The sequence below is a fragment of the Nuphar pumila genome, chromosome 8 (genome assembly GCF_984573655.1).
Source record: "Nuphar pumila chromosome 8, dmNupPumi1.hap1.1, whole genome shotgun sequence".
Classification (NCBI taxonomy): Eukaryota; Viridiplantae; Streptophyta; class Magnoliopsida; order Nymphaeales; family Nymphaeaceae; genus Nuphar; species Nuphar pumila.
In genome coordinates, this window is record NC_143256.1 from 23,824,187 (window position 1) to 23,848,274 (window position 24,088).

The 24,088-nt window shown below is 38.3% G+C and overlaps 1 protein-coding gene across 2 annotated transcripts in view; it reads right to left on the minus strand.

Moving 5' to 3' along the window:
* Positions 1 to 21,610, minus strand: part of LOC149829803 (serine/threonine protein phosphatase 2A 59 kDa regulatory subunit B' gamma isoform-like) — a 32,566-nt gene extending 10,956 nt beyond the window's left edge. The window contains exon 1 of one of the 2 annotated variants that reach the window (XR_016433748.1): positions 19,524 to 21,415. Coding sequence is in view for 1 of the 2 variants with exons in the window: in XM_090016096.1 (XP_089872222.1) it covers positions 19,524 to 20,780 (1,257 nt within the window). In the remaining variant the exon portion in view is untranslated. Of the gene's footprint in view, positions 1 to 19,523 lie in introns of both variants that reach the window. The other variant, XM_090016096.1, reaches the window with a different exon arrangement.
* Between the last annotated feature and the right edge of the window lie 2,478 nt (positions 21,611 to 24,088).

Below are 24,088 nucleotides of genomic sequence, written 5' to 3' on the forward strand. Positions count from 1 at the left end.
AAAAAATGCTTTTTTGAATGGTGATCTTAATGAAGAAGCGTATATGGATGCTCCACCAGGCATGAAGATTCCTAAAGGTAAAGTTCTTCGTCTACGAAAGACCCTCTATGGTTTGAAAGAGGCCTTCAAAGCCTGGTATGACAGGTTTACCAATGTAATGCTGGAAAATGGTTTTTCCTCATGTTATACTGACACTGCTCTATTTACTAGAAAATCTAATGCAGGGATTGTGATACTATTACTCTATGTTGATGACATGTTAATTACAGATGATGATGTTCAAGGAGTCAAGGGTATTAAGTCCGTCTTGACTTCAAAATTTGAGATGTCAGACTTGGGTTTTCTGACATATTTTCTTGGAATTGAGGTTGCCTATTCGCAACGTGGTTATTTTTTCATCCCAGTCTAAACTTGCTTGTGAGATTATTGACAGATCAGGAATTTCTGATGACAAAGTGTGCGAAACTCCTGAAGTTGTGGGAGCAAAAATGAAGATTGACGATGGTGTTCCTCTAACCGATCCTACTCCTTACAGGCAGTTGGTAGGCTCTTTAATGTACCTTAGCATTACTCGACCTGATTTACATCGCCAGTCAGTTTCAGCACGCGCCTACAACCGTTCATATGAGTGTTGTCCTTCGCATCATCAGATATTTGAAAGGAACAATGAATAAGGGAGTATTCCTATCTTCTTCTTCTTAATTAAAGTTACTTGCTTATACTGACTAAGATTGGGGAGGTGACCCTAGTAATCGTCACTCCACCATTGGCTTTTGTGTTTTCTTAGGTGAGTCCTTAATCTCATGGCGATGCAAAAAGCAACGGAAGGTCTCTCTGTCATCCACTGAAGCAAAATATAGAGCCATGGCATCTACCACCATGGAAATTGTATGAATTCGACGCCTTTTGGAAGATATGGGAGTATTTATCAGAGAACCAACAAAGCTATGTTGTGACAATAAAAGTGCAATTTATATTGCCAAGAATCACACCTTTCACGAACGAACAAAGCATATAGAGATGGATTGCCATTATGTCAGAGAAGAATATTTGAAGAAGGTCATTGATCTACCGTACGTGACGTCTGAATATCAACTTGCAGACTTCTTCACAAAAGCACTATGTTCGCCCATATTCCATTTCCTTCTAGACAAACTTGCGGTTATCTCACCGTAAGTTTGAGGGGGGTGTTAAAATGTACACACACACACACACACACACATATATATATATATATATATATATATATATATATATATATATATATATATATATATATATATATAAAGATACGTATATTTATATATATATATATAAATATATATATTTTCTCTTCCTAAAATACCCACAAGGGTATTCTTGTAATTTGTCATTTTACGCATATTCCAATTGGAATATGCATTGTAATATTTCTTTTATTTTTTATTTTCAGTTTTTTTATTTTTTGTTTTTCGTACCATATTGGGGGCCTCCCAATAGAGACGTTGGGAGCCCCCAACGGTCACAAATGTGACCGTTGGGGGCTCTCCAACGTCTCCTTTGGCAGCCCCCAAGGTGGTCCCTTTGAGAATGTATATATAGGGGTGTTCCCCTCTTGTATTTCCTAAGGTTGAGAGTCTCAAGCATTTGTTCCTTTTATGAAATACATGCATTGTTGCATGTTTACCACTTTTACGCTTTTTGCGTATTTTGTTCAAGTATTGTGAGAGTGTCTTCGTACACTTCTTTTATAAAGTATTTATGCTTATATGCGTATTGTCTCTTCATAGACAATTTTACACCTACATGCTATGTATGTATAAAGTCTGGTCATATAAAGGCAAATTGTTGGTATAAAGATGATCCCAGATATAATTCAGAGGTGAATATGGTACAAACCAATGTTGTTAATAGCATTGAGGCGTAGCGGGGAGTAAGACTCGCTCATGAAGCGAGGCATAAGGCATAAGCTTCACAAAAAATATTTAAAAATGATTAGTTAATTAATCAATTGGTTAATTTTTTAATAGAAAAAGTAATCTAGTAATGAACTGTATAGAAAAAAGTAATTTTTTTCAAGAAGAATATCAAAAGAACAAGAAGAAGGGGAAGAAGAAGAAGATCGATGAGGGAAGAAGAAGAAGATCGACAAAAGGAAGAAGAACAGAAGGAGGAGGAGGAGAGGAAGGACATAAGGACATAAGAAGAAGAAAATCAGCAGAGGAAGGAGGAGGAGAAATAGAACAGAAGAAGAAGAAGAAGAAGAAGAGACGAAGGAGAGAGAGATAGAGAGATTCTTCTTCTTCTTCTTCTTCTTCTTCTTCTTCTTCTTCTTCTTCTTCTTCTTCTTCTTCTTCTTCTTACGAAAGAGAGGTGAGTGCCCTATCGAGCCTCCCTCTTTTTTCTTTTAAAAAGAGGGGAAGAATGAGGTGTGCTCCTCAGCTTTGAGGCGTATGCCTCGAGGCCCGTGAGGAGCACACCTCATGGTGCCTTGCACTTCATTAGCGCACCTCTAGGCACCAAAAGCCTCACCTTGCCTCGAGCCGTGCCTTTGCGCCTCGAGACACACTTTTCACAACATTAGTGCAAACCAAGAGAGATAATAATAACCAGGAACAACAGAAAGGGCAGCCGAGTGAGGTAAAGAGTTCAAATGATGTCACGTTGGACAAGAATCTCTTATTTGTTGTACTTGCAAGTCTGAAGCAAAATGAGCAAAGACATAAACTCTGAATATGTGTTGTACTTGCAAGTCTGAAGCAAAATGAGCAAAGACAAACTCTGAAGCAGCCAATCACATTAGTGGTGATGTGGGTAAGTTTTCTTAATTGATTCTTTATCATAAAAATAGCAATGTTATTACGGGTGATGGAACTCAACAGCCATCTCCCATGTTGGTCATATTTCTATTCCTATAATACTTTATATGTTCTCAATATAAAAAAGAACTTGATTCCTGTTTCTAAGCTTGTTGATGAGAGTGTCATATTTACACATGATTTTGTTTATATGAAGGATCTTCTCATGAGGAAGACGTTCGCTGAAGGAAAAAGGTGTGAAAATATGTATGTCTTCAACGAGAGTCATATCAAGCCGTTGAAGTCGTTGGTATAAGTCCTCACAAGCTGAAATTGTTACCTTTGTCATCGTCCTCTTTTGTTTATGTTTATGTTTATGTTGTTGATGAGTCCAATAAGCCTGAAATATGACAATCGTTTAGCTCCTTGTGGTAGACTGTTTGTAGAGTGTCTTGTCTCTGATAATTTAATCCCTAGGTCTAGTATTGATACTTTTTTTCAAGGTCTCTTATGTCCTAGTTGTCAAGTATCGAAAAGTCATGTATTACTTTTTTTACCATCTTATAATAAAGCTTTCAAGCCTTTTGAAATTGTACATTCATATGTTTGGGGGCTTGCACCCAAAGATTCATTGTCTAGCAACAAGTGTTATGTCATATTTATTAATGATCATTCACATTTCACATGGATCTATTTCATGAAATGTAAATATGAAGTTTTCAATATCTTCTGTAAATTTCATCTATTTGTCAAAAAATAGTTCAATCTACCCATCATTAATTTTCATTGTGATGGAGGTGGAGAGTTCAATTCAAATGAATTCATTGCATATCTGAATGATAACATAATTAATCATAGAATTTCATGCTCATATACAACTCAACAAAATGTCATTGCGGTTGTGCGATCGTAGAATGCCACTGCGGTTGAAGGAAAAGTTTTATAGGACAACTATTAGGTCTGCTTTACTATGTGGTACGGAATGTTGGGCTGCCAAGAGACATCATATTCAAAAAATGAGTGTAGCTGAGATGCGTATGCTTAGATGGATGTGTGGAAATACAATAAAAGATAAGATTCAGAACGAGGAGATACGTAAGAAGGTAGGTGTTGCACCCATTGAAAATAAGATGAGAGAGAATCGTTTACGGTGGTTTGGACATATTCGGCGAAGGCCTAATGATGCTCCAGTTAGAAGGATGGAGAAATGGGAAAATATATTAGTTAAAAGAGGTCGGGGTAGGCCTAGGAAGACATGGATGGAGATGATAGGAAAGGATATGAATGCTTTGAACCTCACCGAGGACATGGCAATGGATAGAAATGATTGGAGGAGAAGGATTCATGTGGAAGACCCAGAATGATTTTCTTTTTTGGTTCGTATCGCCGACCCCAATTGTTTTGGGATGAAGGCGTAGTTGTTGTTGTTTGTTGTTGTTGATACAACTCAACAAAATGGCATTGCTGAAAGAAATGGACTGGCAATGATTCATTGAAGTAATATGCCTTTGCATTTATGGATGGAAGCTTTCACTCTGTTGTGTTTGTGATAAACAAGCTCCCCATGAGAAAGCTGGAAAATAAGTCACCCTATTTCATGCTATATGGGAGACATCCAGCTTATGGTGAGTTAAAGGATTGGGGATGCACATGTTATGTTCATATAGACAAGGCAACGAGGACTATGTTTGATAACAGAGCTCATGTATGTAGATTTGTGGGGTATGCAGAAGATTACAAGGGATATTGCTGGTACGATCCATCATGTAAATGCATTTGGATATCTCAAAATATTGTTTTTGATGAAATGTTGTTCAAAAATGTGTCCTGGAAACATGAACAATCAGGCTGCAATTGAAGAGGCACACCTGAAAATAGAAGTATATCAGCCATGGTTGAATGCACAATTGTTTGAGTTACCAGAGAATGTATGGCCTCATCGTAATGAATCAAGTGAGAATCAACCAGGAGATCATGTCCAGACAGTTGATCCTGAGAATGACCAGTCTGCTACCGATTTTCAGAGATATAAGGAAGGTATGGTATACAACAGAAGGGCGAGAGCACAAGATGCAGGATCTATTAATGAGAATGCACATCAAGTCCATGATCAGATACATGAGTTAAGAAGATCAAGCAAGGCCCGACATCTTATAAATAGATGGGTAAGTTATGAGAACTTTTCTATAGATCATTAGATGTTTCTAGTTCAGATAAGCAAGCATGATGAAACAAAATCATATGCCCAAGCAGTCAGAAATAAAAGGTGGGTGAAAGTTACGAATGAAGAAATGAAGGCCTTGCATGGATGTTAGATATGGAAAATAGTACCAGGACCTAAAGACAAGAATGTTGTGGGGTCAAAGTGGGTGTATAAGATAAAAATACAAGCCAAATGGGTCAATAGAGTGATACAAAGCTAGACTTGTAGCAAAGGAATAGACCTAAGAGTATGGACTGGATTATGATAAAACATTAATTCTTGTAGTTACAATGTATACACTATCAAGCTTATGTTGTCCCTTGCAGTTGAATATGTTTGGCCATTGAATCAACTTGATGCCAAAAATGTGTTTTTGCATGGAGATGTGAAGGAAGAAGTGTATACGGATTAGCTTTCAAGTTACAGCGTTTGATGACCCAAATGCATATGTTTGTAGGCTAAAAAGGGCAATATATGGTTTTTGAAGGTCGTCTCTTGATCACTCATTTATTTTCAAAGAAAAGAATATGATGACATTATTTCTTATATATGTTGATGATATTATAGTAACAAGGAATTATGAACAGCATATTGAAGAAACTAAATGTTTAATTGCTAAGAAGTTTCAAACGAAGGATTTAGGAAAACTGAAATATTTTCTGGGCGTTGAAGTAGACAGGAATCAAGATGGCAGTTTAGGAAAACTGAAAACTGAAATATATATATATATATATATATATATAAATACATTTTTCATTTCTTTCTTTTCTGTAATTTTTTTCCTTTATTTTTATTTTTTGTCTTTATGTCATCTAGTTCAGTTTGAACTTTGCTAGTCAAGTCCTGTCTAGACTTGACTATCAATGCAGCTGTTGGACTGACACATTCCAACAGCTCTATTCCAATAACTCTAAATAGAGCTGTTGGATGTGTCCAGCAGCTCTATTGAGTCCTCTTTCAGCTGTTTATATAAAGAGGTGCAGCCCCTCTTGTATTTCATTCCAATGCTTCTTAAGCAATTGGTTTTTCATATCAATAAAGAATACATTTTTATTTTTATTTTGTTTCCAGTTATACCCTTTTTAAGGGTTATGCTTTAGTGTCATTCTTGACACTTGCCCTTGTGAATCTAAGCTCGTGTTTCGAAGATCCCCATTTCATTTCAACAGTTACATCAGAACTTACATGGATGAGATTCTTATCAAAATTGGGAAAAGATTCCTCAAGACTGTGTTGTTTTGTGACAATCAAAGTGCCATCAAAATATCGTTAAATCAGTTCCTAAAACGAATCCGAGATATATAATGCCACGAAGATGTTAACCTCCGAATGGCTCCCCACACAAACCCATTGTCAGGATATAGGCAAAGATCAACAAATTCCTCAGCATCACTTGAGTATACCCTTTGATGGTCAGGTTGAACTCATCAATCTCAAGCTTAACCAGCTTCCTGAGAGCAGGTAAGATTCTTTTTGGCTTGTGTATATCACAGTCTTGGATGCCCTTATCTTTGTCATGCCATCCCTCATAGCATGGTTCTGTAGATAGGGTGATTGAGAAGCAAAGGATGAATGAAGCCTGGTGTAGATTTGGAAATATTTCCAATATCTTCGTACCTTGCCTTACATGGGATTGCAATCAAAGGTAGCCAATTAATAATGCATCATCATTTTTAATGGAACAGCACCATTCAGTTCGTTTAGGTTCTGCTCATCAAAGTAAACAACATTTTCATAACCCAAATCCATGATCCAGGTGAATTTAGGTTTGTCATTTCTGCTGGCGGCTTGACATATGCAGTTAGCACCTTTGATATAATGTTGATGACAACACTCCCAGTAAGAACCATTTCCATTAGTCCAAACAAGGCAAGATGATAACAATCATTTAGCAATAACAGACTAAGGAATCCGATAACACTGAGAGAGACTTCTCAATGTTGTATCTCTTCAGCAAATCTACCAAAACTGGAGAAATTTCCCTGATTTTCTTGAGAATTTTCACACGTTCCCCTGGGCGGGGGGAGGGGCCTTATGACAGATTGTGACTGAACAAGGCTCGTGACATCCGTAAGGGACATTTGAAGCCAGGATAAGTCACCTAGTGTTCTCACCTCTTGATGCGCCATTCTTGTAGGAGAAGTCATCAAATATTGATCAAGACCAGGTACGAGAGATGCTCATCTTGCCATTTCACCAACCAACCTTATCATAATAGCCTTCTAACCAGAATTCGTATGGATGGATTCAGAGGTGCAAATACGAACGAAAGAACTCTTTTCTCAATATTATTGCCTAGTGAAAGAGTGTTGCCAGTAGTCACAGCAATGACAGCGTGGATAAAAGCACACAACTATTTACAAAGGTAAAAACCTCTTTTATAACTAAATACAGCTTCTAGAATCCCAATATTATGAATGCACTTGCTGAACAATAGCCTTTTGGGCATTAATGTACCAGAGATCTCGATATGTTCTAGAAAAGCCCCCACATCTTACTTTTCAAGCTGGGATGGGGAAAATGGGCGTGGATACAGTGCTGTATTAGTGAAAGGAAATGAGGTGCCAATGAAATGGGATGCTGAAGGTGCATCAAAAGGAATAAAGAACTGATGATATGGTTTTGGGATGAAGGCGTAGTTGTTGTTGTTGTTGTTGTATGGTTCAGCACGAAAGGACGAAACATATTGAGATTGATCAGCATTTTATCCGGTAAAAGATTGAAGATGGAGAGTTAGAGGCAAAATTTGTAGGCACAGGAAATCAGATAGTTGATTTGTTTACAAAGGGATTGAGAACACAAAGATTTTGGTATCTTAAAAACAAGTTGTCCATGGTGAAGACCATGTACAACTTGAGGGAGGGTATTGGATAGTGTCCAGATCCAGATCATGTCAGACCCAAACACAAACCCAGATCACGCCCTTAGTTGTCAAAAGTTGTGCCTAGGTTGGCTAGGCGTAGGGCCACTGCCTAGGTTTATGGGTCTAGGCGGTAGGGCCCTATTTTTTTACCTAGGTTGTCCATGCCTAAGTTGTCGGGACATATTTGTTATGTTCTTATAAATTCGTTTGCCTTTTTTCTTTCTTTTTTTCTTTCTCTTCTTCCTCCCGCCCTAAAATCTTTCTTTTTTATTCTCTCCTTTTCTTCTTTTGTTTTTCTTTTTTACCTTATTTTTCTTCTTCCTCCTTTCACCCCTCTGCTTAGTTGTCAAAGGCGGAGCCTAGGTGCCGCCTAGGCAGCCTAGCCAAGGTAGTCTCTCAGTCTGATGCGCAGTTGCACACACGTATACATGTTTTCTGTGTAATTGTATATAATTATATATATATATTAACATATCGTAAACATATATTATAAATTTTCAATATTATGTGTTTATATTATATATATACACATATTTGTGTACTTAATTTATGTATAATCTATAAGTGTATGAGTTATATATTTGGCTGTTTTTATGTAATATAATTACTTTACAGTGTTCGACATGTTATTATTTGTTTATTGCTTATTGTTGATTGATTTTATGTTGTATACAAGTTTGTTATTAATTTTAGTAGTTTGTTTACATATTTTGTATGTTTTTTTTTAATCTTTTTTATTTGGGGTACCGCCTAGGCCTCGCTTAGTCTTTTTAGGGGCTCACCACCGAGACTTTGCCTAGCATCTTTGACTGCTAAGAACACACCTGACCTGGGTCAGGTCATACCAACGTTATTAAAAATGTGCCTCAAGGTGTAAAAGGCGCATCTCGCCCAAAGGCGAGGCCTCTTTTGCCTTGAGACACAAGCCTAAGGCGCAAAATGCTTGAGGCATATGCCTCATACGCTATGAAGCGTACACCTCAGGGCAAGGTGTGCCCCATTCGCTTATCGGGGTCAAAAGCCTCCATTTGACCCACATTTGAGGAGAAAGAGGGAGGCCCCAACCCTAATTGGCGTCGGGGCCTCCCACTTTTTCTCATTTTTTTTGTTTGCTCTCTCTCTCTCTCTGTGTCTCTTATCTCTCGTATGTCGCCCTCCCACTCTCTCGTCTCTCGTTCGTCTCTCTCCCACTCTCTCGTCTCTCTCTAACGAAAGGAGGAAGAAGAAGAAAAAGAAAAAAGGACTCTCAAAGAGGTACGCTCTCTCGTCTCTCTCTGTATGTCTAGCATCTCTCTCTGTCTCTCATATCTCTCTATCTCTCATCTTTCTTTGTTTTTGTTTTTGTTTTTGTTTTTGTTTTTGTTTTTGCTTTTGTTTTTGTTTTTGTTTTTGTTTTTGTTTTTGTTTTTGTTTTTGTGCTTATTTTCTATTTTTTGCTTATTTGCATGTATGTGTAATATTATGGGCCATATTAATTGGAATATATGTGTAATATATGTTGATTTTTATTGAGTAAGAATCTGAATTCATTGGATTATATAAAGCATTGACTCATATTTTTTGGTATTTATTTTCTATTTTCTATTTCTTATTGGTTGTTACTTCATCAATAAAGCATCGCTTTAATTTATTTGTATTTTAGATATTTTTTAAAGTTTTTTTAAGTTTTAAAAAAATTTGTTGAGGCTCATGCTTAACGCCTCAACACTTTTCACAACATTGCGTCAGACCCAGATCCAGATCATGTCAGATCTGGGTCATATATATGTGTAACGGCATTATGTGAGTCTGTTTTGCCCTTAGTTAATGTATATGTTGTGTCTTGTATTAAAGGGCATTATTGTAATCTGCCATCATATTTCTTTATTATAAAAGGAGTCCCATAGCACGTTCCCACATTGGGAGACGTGAGATCAGAAAAATCTGCCCTAAAACCTCTATTCTCTTTCTTCTGTGAGAAGAAGCTCTGTTTCATATTGGGTACCAGAATTTTCAAAAGACTCCTTGCAGCCTATGCCAAACCACCACTTTTTTCTCCCTTTTCTATGTCCAACCACCATCTTATTCAAACAAGATAGATGCACAGGTTTAGATTTAAGCAGCACCCACCACATGATAACCATTTAGAAAATGTGATTGAATCCTTAAATGCAAGACCAACAAGTTAGTTCATATTTCTCTTATTCGTCATGCAAATTTTGAATACTAAAGCAAAAAGGAAAGTCATGCAAATTTCAGATCATAGACTAGAACATTCTTTGCAATGCGCCCTTTTTCTCACTGTTCATTACCAAATAAGGTCAAAAGGAACATACTTTCTCCAAAGAAATCTGCAGTAACCACTGATGCTAAAAGTATCATTAGATTTAAATATCTTATCACTAAACATGACATTCTTAATGCTGATATTAGTGCATCAAATTTGGTTTACAAACTATGGCATTAAAACCGTAATAACATGTTTTTTGTATCGTTTTTACTTTTTCATATTGAGCTTTTGTAAATACACCTATGTCACAAGGACAGATTGCCTTGAGCCACATCCAGGATGACAATATGATTCGTCACAAAATACCTGAGACACCATGGTATGTGCCTGGACATGGTCAATGTGAGATCTGAATCTTGGCATCAGTACACATGAAAAATATGGAGTCTTAATACATATAAAAATTAGATAATATATTGTCATAAATTAGACACGTGCCTGTGTGCTTTAGTATTCACAAAATCACATATTTGCCTGCCTTTGTCATATTTGTTTGTGTTTGTGAGACTCGGGAACACAATGAAGATCCAAAAAGGGAAAAAGAAATTGTATCGGAGATCAAAAGAAAATGTGTAGGAAGATCAAACTAACAACAAAAATAAAATGAAAGGAAGGTTGAGGGATGGAAAATATAATCAACCTTGACAAAGAAACCAACCACCACTCTACAATAGCTAATCTAAGAAAAGCCCAAAAGTTAAATTATAACCAGGGTTGGACATGAGTCAAGCTGAAGTTCACACAGGGGCTAGAGAATATACTTAAGTACTCATGTCTAAGCTTGGCAAACTGAAAAGGCTAAGTCAAGCCGAAGACCCACTTATGTTAAGGAGAAGGAGGAGGCCTTTTAAGAGATTCTTGTCTTCGATACACAGAGCTGCTACGTCAAGATGTGGTGTGGCCTAAAAGAGACTAAATGCCCCAAGATGCACAATGAGTGGGAGAGACACATGAATTATTATAACCTATCATATAGGTCCCAAGATCTAATAAATGCACGACAGTATAATTTGCACAACAACATAGTAAGATATATAACTTAAAAAGTCTTAATTAAATACATAAAAATAAGCAATGATGGCTCAAGCTCAGCATGAGTATTAAATCAAGCCTGGGCCTGGAGCAATTAAATCAAACCCAAACGAACTTGGCAGGACTGGCCACTTTGATCTCTAGATTCTGTACTTCTAATTATGGCACAAGAGTTGATTTCCTTGGGAACTGGGCATGGAAAGATGACCATATCCAAAGCACCTCAAATAATTTGACTGTTTTACTCTTTCCATATCCCCCTCCATACAATCAGGATCCATCAATGCCAAGCCAAGTGTCATTTCTTCCTAATTATACAAATTATTGTCTACAACTTCAGAGACATAATGGGACATTCTCTTTCTGGCCTTACAAGCTAAAAATGGTATGGGCAAATACATGCCACGCCAATTCAGCAACGACTATCAAGGCTGTGTCACATATACATGGGACAAAATACAAATAAGAAAAGGATCCAAAGCACAGATACAACAATATCAAAACCAGTTTAGTTTGCATATTTGAGGATACATACATATATGTAGGGAAGGGGGACCGTCCAGCAGTAGGACAGTCAAAACCATGCAGCTCCTTATGAACTGTCCGATTTTTAAAAATCAGACGGTCCTGGTGCTCTCTCTCTCTCTCTCTCTCTCTCTCTCTCTCTCTCTCTCTCTCTCTCTCTCTCTCTCTCTCTCTCTCTCTCTCTCTCTCTCTCTTCATAAATGCCTACCATGCCCCTTCAATCAAGGTTTATCACCTTGCCCCTTTACAATTTGTTATTTCCCACAATCCCCTCCCCCCACTACAATGCATGCAAGAGAAAATTAAACATTATGTTGCTATTGCTAACACACTCCCCCTCTTCAATACGGCACCTTGTCCTCAAGATGCGAAAGTGCAGGGTAATGAATCATTACTTCATCTTCATCCTCCCATGTTGAACTTTCTTTTCCAATCCCTGCCCATTCCACTAGCACTTGAGTAACTAACCATCTATTTTTCTGAAGTTTGTGCTTGCCTATGATATGAGTCAGAACTGGTTCTTCCCGACTCTCAGTCGGTGATAACGGAGTCACACTAGTGGGCAGGATTCCTTTGATTTTCTTCAGCTTGCTTACATGAAATACAGGGTGCATGATGGCCTCTTCCGGTAAAGCAAGCTTGTATGCTACCTTTCCAATCCTTTATGTTTTATAGAACAGCCCATAGTACATAGGTGAAAGCTTGTGTTGCTTTCCATAATGCAGAGTGTGTTGTTTGTAAGGGAGGCGTTTAAGTAACACCCAATCTCCTGCCATCTATTCTCGGTCCTTTTTTTGGTCATAATATTATTTCATTTGATTGTGAGCCACATCCAGATTCTTCTTCAGAATATGTAACACCTCATCACTTATCCTTGAGTTGAACATCAACCTCTTACACTCGTGAATGGCCCGGAATGTAAGTCTAAACACGAGGGGGCCTACCATACACAGCTTCGAAGGGAGACATTCTTATTGATGAATGATGTGCAATGTTGTAACACCATTCTACCCAAGGCAGCCATTTCAATCACTACTTAGGCTTTTCTCCTGTAAAGCAACACAAATATGTTGCTATGCATCTATTAACCTCCGTTTGAGGATGATAAGATGTGCTTATTTTCAAGTGAGTGCCCTGATATGTGAAATACTCATGCCAGAAGGTGTTCACAAAAATACGATCACGATCTGAACCAATGGATTTAGGAATACCATGTAATTTCCCCATATATTCATGATATTTCTCTTCTACAGCCTTTGCCGAGAATGGGTGAGCAAGAGGAATGAGGTGGGCATACTTAGACAGTCTATCCACTACCACCATTATCACCGACTTACCTTGCACCATAGGTAAGGCCTCCACAAAGTCAATTGATACATCTTCCCAAATATGTGCAGGGATAGGCAATGGTTGCACCAACCCCGATGGCTGGAGTGTCTCACATTTCTTGCATTGACAGACACAACACTCTTGTACATAGTGTTGTACATCAGCCCGCATTCCTCTCCAATAAAAGGATGGTCACAGCCACAGGTGATGATATGTCTGATCTGCTGACTCATATCCACTCAGCAGGAGAAGAATGGAAGTGCTATATAAATTACAGGTATTAGTTCCAAGGTCTTTGGAACAAACACTCACCCTTTGTAAATATATCAACCCTCCCTTCATAGAGTATCCTTTCACTGTTGTAGTATTTCTACTCAGCTGCTCTTGAGTAAGCTTTGACGCTTCACTCTCATTGTGATTTGTTTGCAGCTTCTTCCAGATTTCCATCTCAGGGGAAGAGAGCAGTTTCAGTTGAGGATCCTCCATCCTGGACAATGCATCAGCTACCTTGTTTTCCTGCCCTAGTTTGTACTGAACTACGAAGTCATAGCCCTGCAGTTTTGTTAACCACTTCTGTTGTGCAGGAGTGCTGACTCGATGATTCATTAAATGGTGCAGACCTATGTCACAGGGACTCGGCCAACTGGGTGCCGCACCCACGTCGATGCGGGTGCGCGTGCGGCACCTAGTGCGGTCAACCTGACCCTGGGTGTGGTCAACACACCCAGGTTCATTTATGTCCAACTTTTGGACTTTATATATATATATATATATTTTTTTTTTTTTTGCCGCACCCCCGCACCCATGTGACATAGATGCAGACTTTGCTGGTCTGTTCAAATGATAAACTGTTTGCCGAGCAAATAATGTCTCCACTTCAATACGGTTGTGACTATAGCTAATAGTTCTTTCTCATAGGTAGCCGGTCTGTGAAATCTGTTTGCCATTGCCTTACCGTAGAAAGCTATAGGTCGATCATTCTGTGTCAACACAGCTCCTATTCCCTGGTCCGAGCCATATGTCTCCACAATAAAGGTTTGGTTGAAATTAAGTAACACCATGACGAGAGCTGAACAAAGGGCATGCTTGAGCTGCTCAAAAGCCGTCTGCAACTGTCCCAACCGAAAACTGCTTCTTCCCTAAGTAGACGAGTTAATGGTGCTGCAGTTACCCCGTAATTTTTAATGAAATGCCTGTAATAACCAGACAATCCCATAAATCCTCTTAGTTGCCAACTAGTTTGTGGTGTAGGCCATTTGGTGACAGCCTCGATCTTTGCGGGATCTGATGTAACACTGTCACTGATGATCACATGTCACAAGTAATAAACCTGAATTTGGCCAGTTTAGCAAGCAATCGATTTTGTCTCAAAGTTTGCAACACTATCCATAAATGCTCGATGTGCTCGGACCACAACCTACTATATATCAATATATCATCAAAAAATACGAGCACAAACTTTCTCAAATACTCCTGAAACACAACATTCATTAGACTTCGAAAAGTCGCGGGTGCATTCGTGAGACCAAATGGCATCACCTTAAATCAAAGTGTCTGTCATGTGCAGAATGTTGTTTTTGGGATATCTTCTGGGGCCATTCTAATTTGGTGGGACCTGGTTCGCAAATCAAGTTTAGAAAAGTAGGTGGCTCCATATAGCTTGTCTAATAACTCATCAATAATAAGTATTGGATACTATGTAACACGGACTCTTCTAACAGGGAACCGCACCCGTATCCAAGTGGGTGCGACACTTGGACACAACTTCCTTTGTGTTAGGTGAAACTAACCACATTGAGGTCCATTTCTATCCAAAAGTAGATACAGGTAACCTTAATCAAGTCCATTTTTATCTAATATTATATATATATATAAATACATAAATACACACATACACGTAGTGTTAACTTAAAACTGTTATAAAATATATATATATATATATACCCTCCCCGCACCCCTGCACCTGAGTTTTTTTAAAGTGCTGCATCACCGCATCCGCATCCGCACCCGTACCCGCACCCGCACCTATGTGACATAGATTGGATACTTATCTTTGATAATTATTGTGTTAAGCGCCTGGTAGTCCACACAAAAATGCCATGTCTCGTCCTTCTTTACCCACAAAACAGGGGACACGTATGGACTAGTGGCCGGCTGTATCAATCCATCTAGCATCCCGCGCATCAGCTTCTCCATCTCTACCTTTTGAGATTGGGCATATGATATGGACGTAAATTTGGCGGACTTTCCCCGGCTCCAACAGGAATCCTGTGATCATGGCTGCGCTGTGGTGGCAGTCCCTTGGGCTTACTGAAAACATCATTGTATTCGTTCAACAGTGCTTTGAGTTCTACTGTCACCTGATCACCATTGTTGTCATAGTCTCTCGAATCAAGCAACAAACAAAATGCATGTTGTACCCCTCTAAATATCTTCATTGCACTAGCAGCTTTTGCTTCCTGCAATTCCAGATTGTTGTTAGCACGAATCGCCACTATCTCACCTTGATGTGTAAATTGCATATGCATATCCGCGAAGTTCCACGTAATGTCCACCAAATGATTGAAGCCACTGTATTACCAAAACAATGTTGGCACCTTTCATAGGTACCACTATCCAGCAAGAATGATTTTCTGTGTATCGCAATGTTAGCAGTTGTACACTTACTGCTACACTTCATCGCACTACCGTCTCCTACCATCACCTAAAAAGGGAGTTGTTGAATCAGCTTACACTCAGATGCCTGAGCTGCCTTTTGACTAACGAAGTTGCTTGTGGAAACTGTCCACAAGAATACTAACAGGTTGCATATTCATCTTGCCAATTACTCTCATGGTCTGTGGTGTGGTCACAGCAGACAATGGATGCAACGAGATTTTAGGGGGCTCATTACAGTCGTGCTCCTCTGATTCTTGAGTCTCAAATTCATTTTCATCCTCTGCCTCTTCAACTACATACATTTGTAAAGTCTTACAACGATGCCCAGACCCCCATTTTTCGTCACAGTGGTAACATCATAAACCACGTTTCCTTCTCTCTAACATCTGCTCATTTGAGATCTTTTTTAGGATTAGTTGGTGTGCACTCTTAGCTTGCCCTGCCTTCCCCTTTTGTTCAGGTGCTTCTTTAATTTCTCCTGATTTTAAGGCCACTCTAGACGCATCAGCCTAGTATCATGCCCAATTTGAACCATCTCCTGGTTCTTTTCCTCCACAATTCTAGCAGTTTCAAAACATTCCAATAACATTTTAGGGCACAGGGATGGAACCTCCACCATTATGTCATCCTTTAACCCCCCAAGAAGGCCCCATTAAAGCATTTTGTGACCCTCCGGTCACCATATTACTCAGATTTTCAAATTCAGCTTGATAATTTGAGATTGTACCCTTCTGCTTAATTTTGAACAAGGCAACGTTAAAATTCAAGGAGGATGGTCCAAACCTGATCGTCACCACTTTAACGAACTCCCAATTTGGAGTGCCCATTTGAGCTTTATACCAGCGAAACCACCTAATAGTATAATCTTCCAGGTGAATATAGGCGATGGCGACCTTCTGATCGCCCGGTGTCCATTGTTATCAGAAATATTGCTCTGATCTAAAGACCCAGCCCATTGGATCTTGGTCCGAAAACCAAGGGAATTCCAATTTTCGCTGGCTGACTCAGTATAATCATTATACGATGCATGGATCCCTTTGCTCCATGATGATTGGTTCCCTATTTGCTGGTCGAATTCCACACCAGAAGAGCCATTTGATCGGCTATGTGCTGCATCAAGATCTGCATCTGCCTCATCGATTCAAGCATCTCCTCTTGCTGAATCTGAGTGTTAGCATGCTCTTGTTTGAGCGCCTCTAACTCCTGTTGAACCTCCTTAATAGCCATGGTGATGGCCCAGAATCCTGGCTCTGATACCAAAAAATGGTAGATCTCTTTCGTAAGATCTAAGTTGCCAAAGGAAGAAGGGAATTGAATGGGATTTTCAGATGGAAAAGCAAATCCTGCATTTCACAATCTAGTTTCGAGAGATCCCTATCCCTTCCATCAAGGTTTATCACCTCACCCTTTACCATTTGTTACTTCCCACAATCCTCTCCCCCCAGCCCCCCAAATACAATGCATGCAAGAGAAAATAAAAAATTATGTTTCAAACAGATTGATACATATGCACCATCAACTAACAAGTACCCTTCACGCATGACTAAGGTACTAAATCAAAGCCAATTAAGACCACTTTCTCATCAAGGCTATGTTGATTAGCAAAAATAAATTCCAACAAACAATTAGGGCTGGCTAATGGGCAGGCCTGGCCTGGTTCATTGACAGGCTGCCTCTGGTCAAGCTCGTTACGGCAAATTGTTGGGCTGGCCCAGTACACATACATACATATAATATATTCAGGCTGAGCCACACAAGTCGGCCTGCCAAAATCCAGGCTGGGCCAGGCTCCACAAACGGAGCCCAAGACCAAGCCAAACCAGGCTGGGTAGTCCATGGTCTGTGGGTTGGAAAGCCAATTGTCCACCCTTACAAACATTAAGTCGTACAAAACCCATAATATGTGTAACTCACTCTGCCGTCTTAATGCAATTACATGGCAAGCTGACCAAGTTCAAGTTTAAATCCATCAACCACGCAGCAAAAGAATCCTGAGGAACAAGTTTATCGTTCGAATGGCAGGAAGATGTCTCAAACAAGGACAAACGAAATGAAGATAAAGGTTCAAGCAGAGAAGAAGAGGCATGAATTATCACATAAATGTAGCATACAGTGTCAAATGCAACGAGAAAAAGAGGAAAGGAACTTACCCCATTACTTGGAATAGACTTAAGAAAAGGATGCATCAGTTCTTATAGCATATTAGTACCGATGCGGGTGCATATAATTTAGGCTATGAAGATGATGATAACAAGGACAATACACGAAGCATAGAAAGTAAGGTTACTTATTCTGATAACCTACTGAGATCCCCTGATACAAGTTTCCAATATAGCATTTTAGTTCAAGAGAATTTCATGTTTCAACCTGCCTCTTCATGGATAGAATCTGGATATTCAGATCTGAGCTCATCACAAGATAATAAAAGAAATAACATTCTGGAGGCAACTTTTTTATTCTGAAATGATCAAATTGGACAAAAGTTGTAAACAGAAAAGTTGGAATGCTTAAGATTTTCCTCTGCACCTTGATGTCTGTTGGTTGATCTCTGTCTTGACCACTCCTGTGTCTTTCTCTCTCCTTTCTAGTATACATCATACATCAACATTTTTCCAGATCATACCTTCATAATTTAAAGTTAGTTTGGACATTCAAAGGTAACCGTTATCATAAAGACTCCATTGGAAAATGTATATCATCTAATGTTCTGCTCTCTTTGACTCTCTTGACAGTTGTATGCATATAGTTCTGAAGAGATACTCCATGTACTTTACAAGATCACTTCTATCAGACATTGCAATATTGACCCTTTATTTTTCTGTATGAATGTCCATTTCACACTCCTGTTTGCTGCTTGCCATGCTTCATTTCTCTATCTGACATTACAATATTGACCCTTTTATTTTTTTCTCTATGAATATCTGTTTACACTCCTCTTGTTGCTTGCCATGCTTCATTTCTCATCTTATGTAGAGAAGAATATATTTGATGAGGTATTTCTATAGTTCTTTTCACATCCCATCTCTCGTCCCATCTTATGGTACCTTGAATATTTTTCAAAAATTTTGTAAGTCACCAAGTCACACATATTTTTAGAATAAGGAGACAATGTCAACATCCTGAAGTCCAAACATAATTATCTTGCCAAAACTTACCCTAGAGGTTCTTACAGTAAATCCAAAATAGGGTTCAGCATAATCTCAGAACTAGAACTACAAATTGCAGGGTCAGTTAGTAAAAAAGTCCAAACTTCAGAACTACAATGTGCAGGATCAGCTAGTAAAAAAGTTCAAACTTCAGATTACATCACAAGGATACAGACTGAAAAATAGCACCCCCACCCTGAAAGGACACAACCAAATTTTTAGGGTTTCTAGCAAAAACTTCTGAAGAAGCAGAAATGTCCAAAATACCTCAGACAGGAGAACATACCAAACACCAACCCCAGTTGAAACCTTGTAATACAAGCATATAATAGGAAAAAAAACATAAGATACCACTTCTTGCATGGCATTTTCTCAGAAAAAATTAAATTAAATAAAACATGGATAGAAATAAAGTTGTCAAGACCACGAGCACAAATAAGCAATAAGAAGCAGACATTTCTAAGAATATATACCTAAACAAGATTAGCAATTTTGTTAAGAAGAATATGATCACATGGCCGAGCAAAAACTAAATGTGGAAGACTGGAAACATAAAATAAAATCAGACATGCTAAAACTAAGCAAACTAACCTATTGCTAAAGAAATAGCGATGAAGATTAAGAAGGAAATCAAAATAAACGGACATGTTGGAGGAGGGGAATCAGAAGCCTTGAAAATTCATCCATAACAAAAATCCAAAGGAAATAGAAGCGAACATACTTGAAAGTGTGAGCTGTTTAAACAGTGTCCAATTTGGCGAAACAATGGCATCATACACCGCTGGAATTCTGCCTCCTGAGTTGCTTCCAACACCTCCTCCAGCTCACCCAGGAACATGACTTCCTTAGAACTACTAGTAATTGGCCAGTATTTCAACAAGCCCCTTATTACTGTATCAGCAAGTTTACAGTCCTTCTCTACAAATTGTGTGATGCAGTAAGACAATTGCTGATGATACATAGCAATGCACTTTGGTTTGTGAAGTGGAATTAGAGCACGTACGAGGAATAGCTTGTGTTCTTCTTTCATAGGCAAAGCAAACCCATTAATAATACTACCCAGAATTTCCAGCAGCTCTGCGATCCCATTGTGCTTCTCCGTTTCAAAGATAAAGCGATAAAATATGTTGTTTATGGCCTTCCTAATAAACGGTCTGTGTACCATGAATTTACCATAGATCCGATGAAGAAGAGTCTTCAAGTACTCCCTTTCCCTGGGGTCCTCAGAATCAAAAAGATCCAACAACCTAAGAACAAAAGAATGATCAATATACCTCTTTGCCAACTTTGCATCCATCTCCGGCGACGTGACAAACCTCAAAAGGAACTCATACACAATCTGTAAGTGTGGCCATGCGGGGTCCATCACGGGCTCCTCATCTTCCAATTCAAACGACTCTACTGGCTTGCTCTCATGAGAGGAAGATGGAAGGGTTCTGAACAAATTGGCAGCAACCATTTTAGTTATCTCTTGCATTACAGGCTCCGTAAACTTGCCATTAGCTGACGCTACATAATCCACGAGCTCCAGAAGTGTCTGCCGCTTGATATCTTTCTCCTTCGAGAACTTGGCAGGATCAGAAAAATCGAACACCACGCAGCACATGTTCAACTTCTTCACGAACAAGTTCTGTTTCTCGGAGTTAAGGACATCCCTGAAGCCCGGCAAAGCTTGGTAATTGGCAACCGAGTAATCGTTTCCCTTCCTGGCATTCATATGATCAACAGACGACAGTTTACTGCCAAAAGCCGGTTCAGAATTCATGCCAGGATCCCGATTCAAGGCCGAGTCATTTGCTCGGGGCAATGAAGAGGCATTAACAGCCCCGGAGTTCCCATGTCGGACACCTCCGGAGTCACTGGTCCTCAAATTCTTCGACGAATTGGGGAGAGGAACCGCAGCATTTCCCCCTGATTCTTTACTCTCCGTCGATTTAGACGGCTTTCGGGGGAGCTTACCAAGTATCTGTTTAATCATAACTGTAGGCCCTCTCTCCCCACCAAAACCTCAAAAAAACCGCGTTCAACTAAAAGACCTAATCATGATGGGACTTTCCAACCACCAACTCCCAGAATAATGAACTAGGGCAGAAAACGCAAAAACTCCAAAGTGGGTGTCCAACAATCGCTTGAGAACGCGATATAAACACAAAATAGCAGATGGGTATCGCCCAATCTATCAGATAGTTAGCACGCCCCAATTCCTAGAGCAGTGAACTATGGCAAAAGCACAAGAAAATGGAAGAACACCGAAGTGGGAACCCGTTAATCGATCGAGATGGGCACAGGTAGGCCAGGAAAAGAAACGGGTATGTCCCAACAACACAAGAAAAAAAAAGCACCAATCTGCAAAAGACGCAAATAAAAAGAAGGGGGATGCAAAAAAGAATGGTGATATTTTCCTTTTATCTACGAGTGGTTGAAGAAATAGGAGCTAAAAACAATTCAGATACAGCAAGAAAAAACAAGGCGCTCTTTTCTTCATCAAGAAAAAGGAATAAGGAAAAGAAAGTAGAGAGAGGGGGGGTGATGGGTCTCACTCACTGGGTCGTTTTCTTCCAGAGGGAGACGCGGACAGAGGAAGGGGAAGCGCGGTGCCGCCCCACGGCCACGCGGGCACACTGAAAGAAGCTTCAGAGAGAGAGAGAGAGAGAGAGAGAGGACTTGGATCCTCTTGGACTGGTCTTTATTTCAACTTGGGGGTGATCTGGGAGACCAATGCAGGATAACTCCTCAGACAATCCGTCCCGTCCGATCTCTGAAAACAACCTTTCCGCCCTTCCCCCTTTCCCTTTTGCTATTTTATCTTTTCTGTTATGTTGGGTTTCCTTATTATACACAAAGTCTTCGTTTGTGTTCGTCTATGAACAATATTTTTATACAAATCACACAAACAATATCGCGCACCAACTCGTATCATAGAGCGAGATCCTCTGTTATTTTTTTAAGCAGTTTCGACCCCATAGATGTGTTTGGGCATGATTGATTTATGAGAAATTCATACCTAGATCATGTATTTTTTATATAAAAAATGATATTTATAGCTGAAAATTTTATAAAGATTTTAAACCATTGATTTTTAGAACGTTATAAAAACCCACCCATGTGTCAGAATCCAAACACTTCAATAGCTGATTCTTATAAAAATCAAGTACATAGATCACATATGTACGGTAAAAATTTTAAAAATAAATGAAAAAAATTTAAAAACTCATTTAGCATATTAAACACGTACCCATTACTCTATATATGTATTGTGTGTGGTAATTGTATAACCTCTAGGTGTGCAGCTATGTGCGCAAGACGGACACAAAAGAAAATACACAAAAACGTTTGTTTTTTTGGCTTAAGAGGCCTTTAAAAACTGCCACTAAAAGTCAAAATTACACATTTTTGCACATTTTAAGGCTGGCCATCCATCAAGGCCCGTGATGGGTGGTCAGCAGAATCCCGCTATTAGTTGCACACATAAGGGTTGTGCAACTACCACTTTATATACATATATAAGGTAATTGAAATATGTTTACCAACCAAATATGTTTACCGGTATAAACCAATATTTTCTTAGGTTTTTTTACTTTTTTTCAAAAATGTTACCGTACATATGTGATCTAGACGCTTGGTTTTATAGAAACAAACTCATGGATCATTCATTTATGATGTACAAGAAGGATTTTTTAAGGGTTGAATTTTAAGGATTAAAAATCAATAACTTAGAATTTTCATAAATATTGAAGCATAAAAAATTATATTTCTTAATCCAATTACAATGATCTACTAAATGCATATGCAGCATTAGATTTTGCAAAAAAACTATGAAAATTTCGATTCATACCATAAAACATATTTGGTTGGAAAACATATTACAGATTTCCTATATATATATAGAGAGAGATATATATATAGAGAGAGAGAGAGAGAAAAGAAAATGGGTACATTCTAAATGAAACATGCTAAATGGGCTTTTTTGCCCTTCCAATGTTTTGTTTTTTTGCAGTTCCAATCCCGTAAATGTGTTGGCATGGTGGATTTACGAGAAATCTACATCTGGATCATGTGTTTTCGATGAAAAAAAATGATATTTGGAGCCTCAAAAATTTATAAAGATTTTGGACTGTTAATTTTTTTAATGTTATAAAAACTTACCCATGTGTCAAAATCGAACACTTCAAGAGTTGATCCTATAAAATCAAACACATAGATCACATCTGTATTGTCAGAATTTAAAAATAAAACAAAAAAGTCCTAAAAAACTCATTTAGCACGGACCCATTACTAGATATATATACATATTTTATAAAATGGACCATGTTGAATGCATCCGATTAAATTCAAGAGAAAAGAACAAAAAAATCATGAAAATCATGGTTAACACAATAGTTCTCATATTCTAGTGTTTCTATATATATGTGTGTGGAGAGAGAGAGAGAGAGTGATGCATAACTATGCAATCACTAGGAATGCAATGTGAACGGAATGACGTTGAACATCCATTGTGTTGCGTGATGGACGCTCAACGTCATCCCATTGGTAGTTGTGTACCTAAGAGTTGTGTGACTACCACTTTTTCTATATATATAGGGTAACTTAAATATATAAACTGATATGCACCAAGATTTTTATAGGATTTCTTATTTTTTTCTAATATTTTACCATACAGATGTGATCTAAATGTTTGGTTTTATAGAAACAAACTCTTGGACCATCGAATTATGATCTATAAGAAGAATCTTTTAAGGCTTGAAAATCAATGGCCTAGAATTTTCATAAATATTTAAGTAGACAAAATCACATTTCTTGATCCAATAGTCGATTCCAAGCAAATGGTCCATGCTGAATGCATCTGCAGGATTAAATTTGCATAAAACCTATGAAAATCTTTGTTCATACTAATTTACATATTTTAGTTTTCCTATGTATATGTAACTGAAATATGTAAACCAACAAACTATGTAAACATATAGGCATCTAGATTTTCATAAGTTTTTTTTTATTTTTCTAAAATTTTACCATATAGATGCAATTTAGATGATTGGTTTTATAAAAAAAAAATAGATTATCCAAATGTATAAAAAGGATCTTTTAAGGCTTGAAAATCAAGGGCTTAGAATTTTCATAAATATTAAGGCATACAAAATCATATTTCTTGATCCAATTACGATAATTTAATAGTCAATTCCAAGCAAATGGACCACACATAATGCATTTGCAAGGTTAGATTTGCAAAAAATCTATGAAAATCTTGTTTTATACTAGTTTACATATTCCAATTTCTTTATATATAGG